The 16,339-nt window shown below is 36.8% G+C and overlaps 3 protein-coding genes across 5 annotated transcripts; 2 read left to right on the forward strand and 1 right to left on the reverse strand.

Annotated features, from left to right (window-relative positions):
- On the forward strand, positions 1,116-7,874 carry LOC18777545 (monoacylglycerol lipase). Of its 2 annotated transcripts, XR_002271674.1 has the most exons (8): positions 1,116-2,068; positions 4,044-4,082; positions 4,172-4,242; positions 6,043-6,107; positions 6,236-6,325; positions 6,473-6,565; positions 6,712-7,444; positions 7,628-7,874. XR_002271674.1 is itself a non-coding variant. In XM_007209916.2 (7 exons), the coding sequence occupies exons 1-7, from the start codon at positions 1,389-1,391 to the stop codon at positions 7,111-7,113; spliced, it is 1,440 nt and encodes a 479-aa protein (XP_007209978.1). In that variant the 5' UTR covers positions 1,126-1,388; the 3' UTR covers positions 7,114-7,536. The 2 variants fall into 2 exon arrangements, 1 of the variants encoding a protein (XP_007209978.1); XM_007209916.2 differs by lacking the exon at positions 7,628-7,874 and having other exon boundaries at positions 1,126-2,068; positions 6,712-7,536.
- On the forward strand, positions 10,368-13,186 carry LOC18776802 (type IV inositol polyphosphate 5-phosphatase 9). 2 transcript variants are annotated; one of them, XM_020564930.1, is made up of 8 exons: positions 10,368-10,652; positions 10,800-10,951; positions 11,108-11,221; positions 11,408-11,678; positions 11,824-12,008; positions 12,281-12,389; positions 12,520-12,671; positions 12,767-13,186. In XM_020564930.1, the coding sequence occupies exons 1-8, from the start codon at positions 10,608-10,610 to the stop codon at positions 13,005-13,007; spliced, it is 1,269 nt and encodes a 422-aa protein (XP_020420519.1). In that variant the 5' UTR covers positions 10,368-10,607; the 3' UTR covers positions 13,008-13,186. The 2 variants fall into 2 exon arrangements, with proteins under 2 accessions (XP_020420519.1, XP_007209210.1); XM_007209148.2 differs by having other exon boundaries at positions 10,369-10,652; positions 10,814-10,951.
- Positions 13,030-16,307, reverse strand: LOC18776082 (N-alpha-acetyltransferase 40). The gene is made up of 8 exons (XM_007209417.2): positions 15,842-16,307; positions 15,665-15,767; positions 15,205-15,284; positions 14,763-15,092; positions 14,432-14,508; positions 13,847-13,889; positions 13,683-13,751; positions 13,030-13,330 (listed from the first exon to the last, which is right to left on the reverse strand). Exons 1-8 carry the CDS (start codon positions 15,902-15,904, stop codon positions 13,301-13,303), a joined length of 795 nt encoding a protein of 264 aa, XP_007209479.1. The 5' UTR covers positions 15,905-16,307; the 3' UTR covers positions 13,030-13,300.

The following is a 16,339-nucleotide window of genomic DNA, read 5'->3' on the forward strand; positions in this document are numbered from 1 at the left end:
CTGTAGCGTTGAGAATTTGAATACTAATCCAAAGCCTAATGCCCCCTAAACCCCGTAAGCACCACAACATCACATTGCTTAATTAAAAACATACGGGGACCTGGATTTGCATACAGTAGCTTAGTAATTGCATATACTGATATGCAATTGCTCGATACTACTTGCAAGTGCATCAGCCCTCGATTATTACATTGCACAGATAATGCACACAACCCACCCATGCATTTCTCTATTGGGTCGGGATTCTTACTCATTTCAAATCCCAATACAAATCTTAACCAATCCTCACATTACACTTTCGGAACACTTTAATCCCCATAACAAATTATTCTAAACCACAGTCAAACCTACCTACCTACCACGAAATCACCTGAGTTGCATAATTTGAAACAAAAACTATATACTGTCATTGCATTCAATGACTTGGATTTGCATACAGGCTATTAGTAATTGCATACAGAGATATGCAATTGCATGAACATTACAGCCATCAATGTCAGATACCCACTTCACCTCACGCCACTTTCAGAATCACAAACCCACCACAATTAAATCATACACAATCAGAGGCCTCATGGGTATTTATATATACAATCAGATCAAGAGGCACTATAACAACCCAGCAGAAATGCAGAGTGGGAAAAGAAATACAAAATTTGAATCATTAATTTCTGGAATTGTTCAATGAAAAAACTGAAACAACAATTCAAAATCACTAGAAGAATAAATTAAATAGAACCATCAATTACACATAACGAAAATCAACACACGAACTTACTGAGATGGAGGAAGCAGCTGGAGAAGACGAAGTGGGTTTCTGGGTTTTGGCTGAAATCTGCTCCTCAGATGGAGAAGACGAAGTGGGGGGAGCTTCTTCAGGCTGTAGGAAGCTGTGCAGCTATGAATTCACCGAAATAGAGCTGTGGCTGTGCAAAGCTATGGAGGAGGAGATAGACGAAATCGATCTGTGTGCAGCCTAGGTTTTGAACGAGCGGGAGTTTTTATTTTCCTTAGTTTAACTGGTTAACCAAAAGAACCGGTTTTCATTGTTTTTTAAAAAAGGGCACGTGATGGGCTGTACAGGTACACCCGGCGCACCACAGACAAACTCTCAAATAAAAGCCATCCAAGGAAGGAAAAGAGAAAGGAAGATGGACCGAATCACGAAATTTAATTTCCCCTAAATTCAGAATCAAAATATTAAATCCTAATTTGACCCGGAGTCTTTGCTATTTGCTGGTCCTTTTCCTTTTGCGATTTGCTGTCCATCTGAATTAATTCTAACACAACTTTCCAAGATTGAAGATTGGAGAAGAGCTTTATTTATTTATAGCTCTAAATTTGGCAAAAGAGCAACCGAGAATTGAGTTAACACACACAATTTTTTTATGATCTGTTTGGGAACAACAGCGATTATAGAAACTAGAATTCTGGTGTTTCATGTGAAGAAGAGAAACAGCCATAGAAAACCAAAGCAGCTATTCATAGAAGAAGCGGAGGTCCAATCCCAATCCCAAACCCAATTCAAGTCATCGTCTTCGTCGTCAGCATCATCAGCATTACTGCTGCTTCACACCAGAAGATCAAGCCTCAAACCGAAACACCAAATGGCGGCGGAGCGAGGCAACGATGCGTCGTCGTCTTTGATCTTAACTTCTGGGGCAAGCGGCCGCATAAACGCCTTGTTCTCGCTGCGGGCGTTGCGGAGTCTGATGATGCTGATTAATGCCTTCTTCCTGCTCCTCCTGCTTCCCTTCCGCGGCCGCAAGCGAACGGCGTCGTCCTCCTCGTCTTCTTCTCCGTCGATCATTGCCTTGGCGGAGAAGTCGCCCAAGGACGAGAGGCAGCAGAGGGGGCCGGTAGTGCGGGTGCCGACGGCGATTGTGCCCTGGAAGAGCAGCTCGTCGTCGCCGGTGGACCAGGAGGTGGCGGCAAGGAGAGCTTTAGCCAAGCTTAGAGTTGTCCAAGATGATGATGAGAATTCGGTCAGGCAATTTTCCATTTTTGGAACTCCCAGAGGTGAAACCCTTTTCACGCAGAGTTGGACTCCCGTTTCGGTTAACGTCAGGTAATTTTGATTCTTTTCTTCTTCTTTAACGAAACTTTTTAGTTCCTGGAGCTCAAATTTATGCTCCCAAAAAAATAAACAAGAGTAATCTTAAGAATGAACATGCCCTGGAGCTGGCCAATGCAGAAATGTACTTTCTGGAATTGAAAGTTTAATTTCATTTTTTCTTCCCCTTTCACTCTTAAAATTTACTGCATATCGTTTCCTACGGAGGAATCTTTTTGGCAATTGTTTAATTAGGAGCTGCCAATCTTATTAATGTAGTTAATGAATGAACAGATAGATCAAACTTAACATCTTTTTAGCTTCATTTCTTGATTGCATCGCCATTGTACTTTTAAATTTGAATCTTTCAAACTTGCAATTAACTTGAATGCTTTGTCAGTTTGTACTCGCTATAATGTGTGCTCGTTGTCATGGAGCTGTTCTTAATGGCTGTAATTCCAACTTCACACTTTCCTTTTAGTATATACAAGGCATATTCTAACATATCCAATATATTATCGGCCTGGACATTCCATTGGACCCCAACTAAGTATTATGCATACCATATCCACAAGGAATAAAGTAACCTCTAACCTGCAGCGATTGTTTTTGTAATTCCCTATACCAGGACCATGCCTCGAGGATTGCAATATCCTAGTAAAGCCAGCAATCCATTTGTGGCTCTTTAAAAACAAAATATCCCTTTTCATGAGGACCCTTCTCTTTCTTAAGGTCCCGTCTCTAATCTCTTGTCCTTATGCCTGCACGATAAATGCAATGTTTACGCAATGCATCTGGATTTTCAGAAAATACACTTCTTGGTCATTTCCACTCTGGCTCTGCCCAGTGTTCTTGCCTTCCTTTATTTGGTATGTAATATGTCAAATCAACTACCAAATTTAGAGCCTACTGTATGACCTGACAAATGATGGGTGGAATCTATGGCATAATGAGCTGGATTATATTGCAGGGACCATTTTGGGGCATTGTCTATTTTCAAGAAAACTATCAAGATAAGTTAGTTATAATGCAACCAATTTTATAAAAATATAGGATGTGGGGAGGTCGAGAAAAGGAGCTAGTACTTTAATATTTCCTGGACAGGGTGGTGCGTTTGCTTCAGTGGTAGGACTAGTAAAAGTCAGTTAAATTCATAATGAATTGGTTGGACTTTGCACAACTTTCTGATGAATCATTTCATCTAAGGTTCATGACCACTTAGGAACTCTTGCTTGTTGACTATTCTTCTATTAGATATGTTCAAGTAGAATGATAATGTCAGGAAACACCTGGGCAAGTGAGCTGTTCTTGATGACAGATCCCCTAAGGAACACCTGGGTTTTATCAGAAGTTACTGTTGACTTCATAAACTTGTGTAAAATAACAACAGCATCAGTTATTATAAAGAAATCATAATTCCTAACTTTACTTTGAACCCCTAGTGGATATAGTAAATTGCAGAAAAAGATTCTGGATGGACAATTATCATTCATATCCATACCTTTTAGGTTCCAAATCAAATATTGATATGGTTCATTGTTCACTGCCCTTGCTCTGCTAAAGTTTGGCTGCCCTTGCTTAAAGATTAAATGACAATCCAGCATGGATGATTGGAGAACACTTTTCCGTATCTGTATTCATCTTCCATTCTATGCAGCCTTCCATGGGATTAGTTATTAAAAAAAGATCTGAAAGAGAATCTTATCTGTTCAGAAGTTTGAGAAGCTTGATTGACTGGGACAGCTGCCTTTAGTTTTTTGTTTTCTTTTGCCTGAGGGATGACCTTCAGTTAAGTCAGGTGTATTAAATATTTAGGTGATAGTCATGTGGGCATGTTTACAAAGTAAAGCAGTCCAAATTTATATCAAAATATGTTCGTGATTGCATCTTTTGTTCTTAGGTCTTATGGATCCTACCGTTAAGTGCATATTCACTTCTCTTTTCATCTTTTTACAGAACTAAGTTGCTAAGCTAATATTTACACTTGCAGGGGCGTTGTCATTCTTATGCATGGCTTGAACGAACATAGGTTTGTCATTTGTACATAATTCCCACTTAATTCTACTTTTAGTTGATTTTAAAAATAAATATATTAAGAGATTTATATAATTTGAACAGTGGCAGATACAGTGACTTTGCAAAGCAGCTGAATTCTAATGGCTTCAAGGTTTATGGAATGGATTGGATTGGTAAGTTCAAGACCATTCTGACTTTCTGATCATTGCATTTAACCGTCTTGACAAGTCTAATTGATCTGTATGTTCTTTCTCGAAGATGATACCTCAAGTCTAAGACAATTAATGCCAGTTTCCTGTGTATGTCATTTTTAACTTGTATGCTCACAACCTTATCATACTTTCTGTTCCAGAATTTTATTGGGGTTTTGCAAGTTACAAGCGAATGTGCATAGAGATAACATGATTGTTAATTTGTATGAACTGTTGGTTTTCCTTTCATTTAAATTAAGCATTATTAGTTTCATCTTTAAGGCTGTGAAAAGTTTGGTCATAGAAATATTAAAGGCTGATTTCTCTAAGGACAACATTTTACAAGTCTTTCTGATCAAGAGGGAGTTGGTGCAGTACAATTCTTGAACCTTACCATGGATGGCTTATTACTAAAATACTACAGCAAATAAAGTTAAACTTTGAAACTACAGCAATCCTACCGTATTTACAATCTGTTAAACATCATTCAAAACATGTAATTTATATCCACGTTTGGTCAACTGGATAACTAGTTAAAGCGCTCATTACTCCTGTCAACAATTTTTTTTTTCCTTCTTTGTAGTTGTGTATAAGCTGGAATGAGCACCGTTTTGTATTGTTTTTATCACATTCTTGTCATGTTCTGTGTCATCAAGATCAATCTACTAGGCAAGCATTGTGAGTGCTATACAAGAGATAGAAAAAGAAATAGATCCACAATTAGAGCAATGCCTCAGCAGTTCCATTTTCCACTGTTAATTTACTGGGAAGGTCAATAATGAACCCGACCACATCAAAGTATCTTAAAATGGAGCTTCTCAATTGATCTAATTTGACCAATTATTTAACTCCATAGTCTCAATATTTCATCTAGTGTGCCATGACTCTACCTTCCTTATCCAATCAAAGTATCTATGTACCCGATATCTGTCCCCCCCAGTTTACTTCTATCTTTTCTGTGGTACAAGAAGAACCTTAACTTTTTAGATGAGGGGTAAATTTTATCTCAAAAAATCTAAAATCTCATCCTTTTCTTAATTACTGTTTTCATAGCCTAGAGATCACTCTCTTCAACAATGCATATATATTTGGATGTTGCAGGGATTGAGTAAATTGGATGCCCATTGGTGCGAAAAGGTAACTTGTGAAGCTCCTGTTTATAAGTAAGCTTATTATTTGTGTGTTTGTGTCTAACCTTGTATGTTTCAAATTCGAAGAAAGAGAGATGTACGCTTTGGAAAATAAGCGAAAGTCTTAGAAACATCAGTTACACATCTGTTGTCTCTATCAGAGTGAGAAATTTCAAACATTATAGAAAGATTTAAGCTGAATTTGTACTTAGGTACATCCCATACAGCCATCCAGTCGAAAGCGTGCAATCATGTATGACGTATTTTTCTGTTCACTTAAAATGCACTTGGAAACTTTCTTGTTTCAGGTGTGTAATGGGTTATATTTTGTCTTTGGTTTTAGTCATGTCTGCTTCTTCTTTTCTTTTCTTTTTTTCTTTTTCTTTAGCGTTTGAAAAAATAAAACTATTGTCTTTGTGTATTATTGTTAATTTGAACGGAGCCTTCTTCTGCCTTTTTGTCTTCTTGTTGATTTCATTGCAAATTTGTGGTGCAAATTGATGGTCATATAGATAATAAATTAAGAGTTTGAAGGGTAAATCATAAACCTGTGAACTTACTACTTTCCCTGATATATTGCGCTATATCTTCCAAAGTATTAGTTCATTGTTTTCTTTCTTGTATAACTGTTCTCAGTGACTTTTCCATATAGGTCATGGTGGGAGTGAGGGGCTTCATGCATATGTTCCTTCTCTTGATTATGCTGTTACGGATATGGTATGTTTCAAGGCTCATTAACAATATCCTGATGAGAAAGTAGTTTTTAAATCCAGTTCTTAATGATGAGAAGGAACTTTGTTTTGATTAAATATTTACGTGTGTTCTCGCACTTTAATTTTATGCAGAAATCATTTCTTGAAAAGGTTTTAGCTGAAAATCCTGGCCTACCATGTTTCTGTTTTGGACATTCCACAGGTGCAGCTATTATACTTAAGGTATGGACTGCAGGAAGTGATTTCTTTCTTGCAATTGCATGAATGACTTTCTGGTAGTCACTATTTTATCGACTTCTGTTTATTCACATTAAATCCATTGACCGGAATTTAATCCGAACTTACACTATATTGGAAAACTGATTTTAGGCAATGCTTGACCCAAAAGTTGAGTCCAGCATAGAAGGTGTGGTGCTGACATCACCTGCAGTTGGGGTTCAGCCTTCGCACCCAATATTTGTGGTCAGAAAAACCTCTTCTATTTTATCTAATATTTATGTACTTTTGAGCATAAAAACAATTACAAGTTTGCAAATGCATATCAAATTACAAAGATTCAGTAAGTCAGGTCATCCCCTCACCAGGCTCACCTCCATCTATCATGCCAGGTAATTGCTCCAATTGCCTCATTTTTGCTTCCAAGATACCAGATAAGTGCAGCAAATAAAAAGGGCATGCCCGTTTCTCGTGACCCAGCAGCTCTAGTTGCCAAGTATTCAGACCCTCTAGTGTACACTGGATCAATCCGTGTGAGGACTGGTTATGAGATTCTCCGAATCACATCCTACTTGCAGCAGAATCTAAGCAAATTGAGAGTCCCCTTCTTGGTTCTCCATGGCACCGCTGATACTGTTACTGACCCTGAAGCCTCCCAGAAACTGTACAATGAAGCCTCCTCAACTGACAAAAGCATAAAATTGTTTGACGGGTTATTACATGACCTCCTCTTTGAGCCAGAACGAGAAGCTATTGCCAAGGACATTATCGACTGGTTGAATCAGAGAATATGAAGCTAGGTAGTGCAGTGGGAGATCAAGATTGATATAAGTTGTGGGACAGAAGGAAATTGGGTACGAGTGACCATTTTATGGATGCTAGATGCTTTGCATTGAAGCAGAAGATAGAAAATTTTATGTGGCGGAATAAATTCAGCTTATTGTGTTGAAACTTGAAACCTAACAATGTGTTCTTCTTCAATATTTAAGACATTATCTGCAGTTGTAAAGGAGTGCCTCCTTAACAGTTTATCTCTTCATTTTCCTTGGAAAGATGGGGTTGCTTGCTGGTCTGGAGCATTTTCCTATCATAATTGTTGGCTGGCAGACCAATGGCCGTGATCAGGTAATTGTTAAATGCTTGAGCTCCTTTATATCTTGTTTGAAATTGAAAGCTTTCCTATAATTGAAAGTGAAAAGTAGTTACTTTTTTGTCAATATCTTGAGATTGTGCACGATACAAGTTTAGTTTCCCCATTCCCTTTGGCGTGGAATAAATTTTGAAAGACATGAACTCGTGCTAAAGCAGGTACATGATCCCACCATAGCTGCTTCGCGTCGCTGATGATAAAGCATGATTGGGTTTCCTCAACCCACAGTTAGAATTTTGTGTTGTTTTCTCTACCTAGTTTTAACGGGTGAAGCAAATTCGTATATTTAAACTTTCAAGGGAGGTCACCAAACATTTTAGCTGTGGGTTATAATTAACATGTATTTGTTAAGGGGGTGAATGATTTATGCCCCTCACAAACCCAATAATTTTTTATTTTATTTTCTTCTCCGCTTCCAATTGTTTAAGGGAGGTTTTCAACTTTATCAAACTGGGCCATATGAAGTTATCAACTTACACTGCCGCCCTAAAAACAAAAGAAAAGATTGGTTCTTATCTTGGTATCCAACCACTAAATGCGCACTGATTTTTCAGAATCTTAAAAGATTGGTTGTTCTCATCGACGTTTACCAAGAATAAGAAGAAAATAAAAAACATAAGGCTAGGTGACTAGTCATCATTTACTCTACACCTAGAATGAGCCAAAGTGTCAAATGGAGGAAACACCAATGATTGTGTAAATCATGCATAACAGGCAGATTGATTGAGATGGATGAACCTTCACACAGCCTGTTAGACTTTTGAATTAGTTGGTGAGGTGAAAGAAATGGAGGAACTAATATTAGTCTGAAGCTCAACTGAAGCATTGGTTGTGTTATGTATGATGCTAAATATTGAAAGCGAGCACCACATCAAATCAATAATTAAGTTAACATATATCTCATCTCATGTTGCAAAGCATGCAGTAAGAGCAATACCAAGTGGGGGACCATGAAAATATTCGTAGCATAAATCACAAGTGCCAAAAGAGTTGTTAAATGGCTTGACGTTAGTTATGCCTGTGGTCAATAATTCAAAGTACACGTTCATTAGTGCCGGTTTTAAAATAATATTTGTCAATAGGTCTAGCCCAGTGAAAGGGGGTCTTGACCTGCAGATAAAGATTTCAGGTTCGAACTCCATGGCATTTTGATTGTGTATGTGTGAGAAACTCCCTCTCCTATTAGACAAGGGTCTGTTTTAGTTAAATCATTGCATATTAATTCAATACGTTTTGTTCTTCCTTTTTTAGATGAACCTGTCAAGAAATCAAGACTAGTTGCCTTGCTCAATTAGGGAAACAGACAAGAAGCTAACTGACATTGAGGTTGAAAGCCATTACAAATAAATAGTAGTATACACGTATTTAATTAATTTTTGTTCATGAATAATTGATCAATTCATGGGTTGTTTCCTCTATGATCTATCACTAATCCATCTTTCCAGCATTTGATTGTATATAATTAATCAGATTGTCACCGTGATAAAAACCAACCAATCCTTTTCTGACAGATGCGATATATATAAGAACAAATAGTGGCGGGTGGGTTGTGTACTAAATTATACAACTCCAATTCAACTCGAAAAGGCAAGGAATTGGGTAGTAGCCAGTAGGAGGACCATTCTCAGATTACAAAGGGTATATATATGGACTTGTTAATTAATTAATTAATTAATACTATACTGAAACTGATTAGCTTGATCAATGACTAGTAATTAGCATTAATTATTTGGACTCTTACGACAAACCAGTTTCCTTGGTTCTTTTTGTTTTAAGTGACAGCTCCCATCACTATTTATTCATTACATTAGTAGCTTTTTCAATGGGATTCGTTCAGTCAGTGTATTAAGAAGAAGAAACCTTCACAGATATCTCTTCTTTTTCCAGATGATTTATTTTGGTAATAAACTAGTCAGATTGTGTAACTTATGTTGGCTCTTTTTCCGCCCATCCAATCATTCCTTTTCATATATTCAAAGTCATAGATTAAAATACTCAAGGCCATGAAATTATTATAATTAGCATTGTGTTTTTATTATGTAGTTGGAGCTAGCTTGACCTAGAATTAATCATGTAAATTTGCAGCAATCAGACAGTCTAATTTCGTCATCAACCACATAGACATAGCTAGCACAGGCCACCAAGATGGTCCTGACTCTTTGAAACAGAGTCTGAATTTAAATTCTCAGCCAAGTTATGCATAAATCCTATTAATTACACGATGCAACAACTTTTTTGAGTGGGTTAAGCATTATAAGATCACCTTTTTTCAGTCGTTAATTATGCATGATTCTGATGGTACGTTTTGATGGGATACCTAATTTTAAATATAAATTCACCCACAACACACACACACACATATATATATATTACTGCAATTCCATTTATATTCAAAGTAAATAACCAACAATTAGACAATGCATATATACAATATAGGGAGATTTTCCAATAAGTATTTTATGTTAAGAATTGGTTACATACTTCTAATTTTAATCGTTGGATTGTATTCATTAAATGCGATAGTAGTTTCTTAGATGCAATCCAATGACCGAGATTAGAAATACTTCTAATTGTCTTTGGATTTTATTTATTAAATGCGTTAGTAGTTTCTTAGATGCAATTCAATGACCGAGATTAGAAATATGTAACTAATTCTTAACTTAAATACTTATTGAATTATATATATATATATATATGTATTAATAATAAATTGCTCAAGTATTAGGGCCAACCATCAACAAACAAACAGAAACACCCAGAAAAAATGAATTAAAAATTGAGCACCCATGCCATGTGAACATAAATATGAGACAGAGAGTAAAACACATGTTTAAGGAATTTTTGGGTATTTTTTTCCCTTGTTATTTTGGCTCATTGAGAGAGTAAACTCAATTAATTAGTTAATCCTGTACCTCCCATAAATGAATTAATCCCCATTAAACTATTGTGTCTGACTTGCATCATCACCTTCGTCACTCAGCCCTTATTATTATGTTTCCGTCCTGCCAAAATTGCCAAATGGGATCTTTTTACACTTTTGTTTTTCTTTTCACGGGAGGGTTTGCGGGGGTTACATTCCCTTTCCACTACTCAGAATCAGTCGTGTAATGCAATTCTTCATCCTAGCTAAGCTTTGCTATGCTATTTAATTCATACAGAACCATTCCCATGCAAGCCAAGCAAGTAAGAAAAACTCTCTCTTTCTCTCTCTCTCTCTCTCTCTCTCTCTCTCTCTCTCTCTCTCTCAAGTTAATAATGGCTATCTATCTAATCAACTGATTATATTAAGATATAGTAATATGAATACATGTGTGTTCATTACGATTCAAGGTCATTTGGTGTAGATTAATGGGGAGCAACAATTTCATCGCGGATATTAATCCAGATTCCATGGAGATGGAGACCATGATGGAAAGTCGACCAAGTGATAATATCAATATCTCCAAGAAAAATTCCACTGCTCCTCAAAATATATATCATCAGTATGCCCCAATCCATTGAAGACAAGCTCACTTAAGCTACCTAGCTAGTTTCTCACTTATTATATATATTTTGAATTGAATGATATGTTTGTACGTAGTGTAATATGAGGATGATGTTATATAATTGTTTATCAATGGATGGATGGATGGATGCAGGATCTTCGCCGGTTCCTGGAATGTTGGAGGTGTTTCACCTCCCGAGGTTTTGGACATACAAGAGTGGCTCAGACCGAATCATATTAACCCTCCTGCTAATATCTACGTTCTTGGGTAATTCAATCATTCCCTCTATATATATATATGATATATCTCTAGTTAAATATTGTTAGTTTTAATCGTGCATGTCTGCAACAACATGCAAGTGTTCAAGTTTGATTCATATAGATAGATAGATAGATAGATAGATAGATATAGCTGTATGAATCTGATCATTCTGAACGAATTACTCAATCTCAGGTTTCAAGAGATTGTGCCACTGAATGCAGCAAATATTGTTGTAAGATCTGAAAACCGCAAGATTTGCGAGAAATGGAATTCATTGATTAGGGCAGCTCTTAATGACCCTGACCCTAAGAATAATATTACACAAGACTTCCGATGCATAATTAGTAAGCAAATGGTCGGAATATTGTTATCTGTTTGGGTTAGGAGTGATCTCTGCCAATACATTAGACAGCTCAGTGTCTCATGTGTTGGCTGTGGTCTCATGGGTTGCCTAGGGAACAAGGTATATAATATCCATTGAATATTGGAATATGGAATTTAGAATGAATTAGCTCACTTCATTTATTTTTATTTTCATAATTTAAGTTAGTTTATGCTATAGGCTTTACTTGATGATGACTTTTTGATACACACGTACATACATGCAGGGTTCGGTGTCAGTTAGATTTTGGCTGCATGAAACAAGCTTTTGCTTTGTGTGTAGTCATCTTGCTTCCGGAGGAAAAGAAGGTGATCAACGACGCAGAAACGCAAACGCAGCTGAGATTTTATCTCGCACAACCTTTCCTCCCGGGCCCTTCCCTAATTTCACCACTAAAATTCTTGATCACGAGTATGTATATACAATTTTTCCTTCTCGATTGATGTTTTCAGCTCATCCTCAATTTATTTTTTCAAACCTTGGTCTGTTCGAAAGAAAAGAGTCGATAAAATAAATGAGAAAAACAAAAAGTTCCAATTTTTTTCTAAGTTTTAAGAGATGTTGATACCCTTGTTCGTGAACTTCTTGTTTGAGAACGCTTTTTGATTGTGGAATCTATACATATATATATTTGGAGTAATATCATATCTAATTAAGTCACTAAATAATATATGCCTATGCAGTAGGGTGATCTGGCTTGGAGACTTGAACTATAGAATCTACTTGCCTGACGCCACAACGCAGTATCTTGTGGAGAAGCAAAAGTGGAACCTTTTGTTGGAATATGATCAGGTACTTTACAATATCCGAACGTGTAAAGAGATTCTGTCACTGTGAAACTAGCTGCTATTATCAACGTGTAAAAAGAAAAAAATTACCTTTAAAAAAAAAAATGTTTCATCTCTATCACTATCTTTTAAAGCTAAAGGTGGAACTCATGGAAGGACATGTATTCGAAGGTTGGCATGAAGGAGTAATAAACTTCGCCCCTAGCTACAAATATTACAAGAATTCGGAACTTTACTTTGGCTGCGATGAGAAGAGAAAACACAATAAAAGGCGTGCTCCAGCATGGTAAGCATCCTGAACTGCTTGAAATTGATAAGGACTGCTACAAATCTTATCCCAGAAACAAGCAGCACAGGATGCACTGACTGATGGTTTTGTAGGTGTGATCGAATCATATGGTTCGGGAAGGGACTAAAGCAAAACCAGTATGACAGAGGCGAATTGAAGTTGTCGGACCATAGACCTGTCCGGGCGATTTTTATGGCAGAAATTAAGGTCTTAAGAGATCCTACAGGATTTCAAAGCTTTCTGTCAGACAGAATTATTTGCTTGCCAAACCATTTTGAAGAATGTTTCAATGACAAATATTCATGTAAATGGAGATCAAACTTCCATTATTGAGCATAAACTGCAATTACTATGCTTTGATCACAAGAAGATCCAAAATAATATCTACCAAAGGAAGTAGTTTCTTTTTACATAGTACTATTTGCTGCTGATTTTGTACAGCTGAGCGAAAAAAAAATGTATGCTAGTGATTCTGTGAGTTCAAGAGTAATAATACTGAACGTAGTGCTGCAGCTAAATCATTGTAAGTAATGCATTCTCCTGTAACTACATCATCCAGTACCTCAATAGCTCTGCCTTTTTGTGACAGCACATATCTACTGAAGAGCGCCCAGTTTACTATCTTGTTAAACCGAATGAACCAGCTCAAGTGGTTCCTGATATTCAGAAGCATAAAAGAAAAGGAAAATAAGACAAATGAATGTATGCATATGCGCAACAAAGTACAAAACCTTTAGATACTCTTAAAACAGGACGCTAAACATCTTTGAAAATGCTTGTGACACATAAGTAGGCAATTAAGCCACTTTGTTATCAATTGCAAATTTCTATGAATGATTGAACTCTTGTGTTTTTGATAGCCCACTTTCACATGCCAACTTCCTTAAATGACAGTCAAGTAATTTGTCCAGCAATAAACCAGCTTACTAAAGATATTTAAAACAGTAATATTTTTATCTTTGATTTCAGTTATATATTACTGCATTTCTAACAAAAGCAGGATTATACCTCCAAGATAGCTTTAGCCTCATTACTAAATGTTTTGCAAAGAATTTCATAACTCTTCTCAACTCCTATCTGCATAAATAATAAACCTGTTAAAACATTGAAGAAAAGGTGTAGGTCTTCTGTGTAATTTACACATTGTAGGTGCTTTGTTAACAATCCCTCACCAATGGATCAACTCTTGATGGTGATATAGTCGATGTAACATATCTGGTGAAAGAAAAAGAAATCCGATCATTGGATGCACGGGCAATATAACGTATAAAAGAAAAAAAATCAAGAAATCTAATAAAACAATTAAGCACTGGTGATACTTTAGTATAAATCTGTTGAATAAAGCACCATGATATGCAACTTAAAGAACATTCCTCCTAGGTTGCTCCACAAATGATTGGTAACAGACTTCACCAAGCTCTTAATATTAAACAACTGATATGATTTAAGACTGCATGGCAGAAGAATACATAAGCAGTACTGGACTTTCAAAATGCAAAACCAGGTAACTATAAAGGCGAAGAACGAATTTCGTCCTTTGATCCCTTCTTGAGTGGGTTAATGTTAAATTCCAGTGATGTGTGAGAGAGCAGATTGGGGATAATCATTGTTTTCCATAGTAACCAAGTAAATATTTTCCATTGAACCAGCAAGCTGTATCACTCTAGAAAACTGAAAATCTGACACATCATGGATGAAAAACTGTATAATTTTCATTAATAATTAGGTGCGGTATATACAAGCATTTTTTTTTTTACCTCATCTTGCATAAATAGAAATTCAAAGCTGCGGAGTTTGCTTTTTGAACAGTTAGAACGACAGCGCCCATGTGGTTCTACAAAAAAAATGGAAAATGCTGGATTAATTGCCTCGATGCCAGGAAGAACAATTAACATAGAATGTTGATAAGTTGGTTAACAAAAATATTCAGACAATCAAACTGAGGTCGGAAAAAGATAAGATTCCAGTTTTAAAAATGCAAAACCTGAGGAAGTCCTCAGACATTTCTCTTTCATCTAGCATTTCATTTCATTGAGAAATCTATAAAATATAAGCGTAAAATGGGAGAGGGAACAGCAGAGTCAGCACCTTGCAAGCAATTAGCTCAATTAGTTGCATTAGGAACTTCCCCAGACCTTTCCCTTGTACGCGAGGCTCGAGTTGCAATTCATAAACATAAAGAACAGGCAATTCTTCCTCTATGACAAAGCGAAAATGTACAAACCCAACTATGGGGCCCCTCTCTTCTACACAACTAGCTGAGGTCTTTTCACGTTCAGACGTTGTTAAGAATTCAACCGAACTTGCATTTGAAGCGTTACGCACAAATACATAACGTGCTTCTGGTGCAACCATCTCCCTGCGCTTCACCTTCTCTTCCGCAGGCCACTCAGATCCATACAGCCCCTCCATATTGGCCTGATGATTTCTCAAAACTTGAATGAGTTTTCCCAAAAGAGCAAAGAAAGCAAATGAGAACATCAGCATAATTTGGTGGTGTTAAGCAAAAACGTCAGACAGCTTCAAATACCTTGAGGAGATTTTGAATGAATTGCTTAACATGAGAGTAGAGCTTGTCCCCCCTTCCTGATTCCAAGAATGCAGATAGGCCTAACATCCAATGAGATCACATGAAATTTCATCTTCCACAAAAAACTTTGAGGGATTCTAACTTGCAAAACCAAGCAAGACAACTGCAATATCCCCAAGAATAATTTCTAGCCATCTAAACTTATAAAGTAGCACAAGCTCATCACTTGCATACAAAAATGGACGAACCCGTAATGGGGCTGCTACCAAAAAATGGAAGAGAAAAAAAAAAAATGGCAGCAGGGTTCCGTTTTAAATTCCCACAATTTGCCTGTTTTCCTGCTCGAATGAGCTCACTGTCCAGAATGGGTTTCCAAGAGAAATTGAAATAGTACTGCAAATAAACAAAATCTTCAAACGAATTGTGAAAAGGTAGCATAGATAATATAAAAGCGAGGTACCGCTTATTTGGTAATGGCGAAAGGCAGGGAAAGCAGAAAGATAGTCCTTTTCGGCAGAAGCTACTTTTATCAGTGCATCCATAGCCTTCCTCTTCTCAATTATCTAAAAATCCAAAATTAAATTGCACCAATAAGAGTTGGAATTGTTACAGATTACAGGAAAGACATGTGATTTACCTCTTTGCGCTTCGGCTTAGCCTTGTTTTCTCTGTTATTGCGTGAAAGCCCCTTGGACTCCATTGTTGCTCAAAGGATCACTATTCACACACACACACACACACACACACACACACACACACACTCTCTCTCTCTCTCTCTCTCTCTCTCTCTTTCTCTCTCTCTCTCTCTCTCCCACCGGTATAATCGCATTCCTTTTCTTCTATAATAATCGGAAGGACCATCTTTATGAGTTATATTTTTATAATTTAAAAATAATATACTTTGTTATTTTGGTGATAATTAAAGTTGAATACTTTCACAAGCAGCCAGAGAGTTGGGGACATTTTCCAAACCAAATGTGCTGCTGCTGGGAAGGGAATGGAAACCCTAGGAAAAGTTCATTTGTATAGGATGCGTGGAGAAGGATTTTTCAGTTCCCTGTGTATGATAATGTAAAAGCTTTTATGTTTCTTCAAAAGTTCACTTCTTTTTGCAGAGCAGCTTCATATAGTCCAT

Source organism: Prunus persica, chromosome G5, assembly GCF_000346465.2.
Source record: "Prunus persica cultivar Lovell chromosome G5, Prunus_persica_NCBIv2, whole genome shotgun sequence".
Lineage (NCBI taxonomy): Eukaryota > Viridiplantae > Streptophyta > Magnoliopsida > Rosales > Rosaceae > Prunus > Prunus persica.

Bases quoted from the DNA above. Each gene is read 5' to 3' on its own strand.
- LOC18777545 (XM_007209916.2), top strand. From the start codon at position 1,389: ATGATCTGTTTGGGAACAACAGCGATTATAGAAACTAGAATTCTGGTG. The intron at 6,108-6,235 runs GTATGTTTCAAG...AATTTTATGCAG, and splicing joins ATTATGCTGTTACGGATATG to AAATCATTTCTTGAAAAGGT. The intron at 6,326-6,472 runs GTATGGACTGCA...AACTGATTTTAG, and splicing joins GTGCAGCTATTATACTTAAG to GCAATGCTTGACCCAAAAGT.
- LOC18776802 (XM_020564930.1), top strand. From the start codon at position 10,608: ATGCTATTTAATTCATACAGAACCATTCCCATGCAAGCCAAGCAA. The intron at 10,653-10,799 runs GTAAGAAAAACT...TTACGATTCAAG, and splicing joins TTCCCATGCAAGCCAAGCAA to GTCATTTGGTGTAGATTAAT. The intron at 10,952-11,107 runs GTATGCCCCAAT...GGATGGATGCAG, and splicing joins CCTCAAAATATATATCATCA to GATCTTCGCCGGTTCCTGGA.
- LOC18776082 (XM_007209417.2), bottom strand. From the start codon at position 15,904: ATGGAGTCCAAGGGGCTTTCACGCAATAACAGAGAAAACAAGGCTAAG. The intron at 13,890-14,431 runs GTAAAAAAAAAA...TTCTTTCACCAG, and splicing joins TTCTATTTATGCAAGATGAG to ATATGTTACATCGACTATAT. The intron at 13,752-13,846 runs GTGAGGGATTGT...TTATTTATGCAG, and splicing joins CATCAAGAGTTGATCCATTG to ATAGGAGTTGAGAAGAGTTA.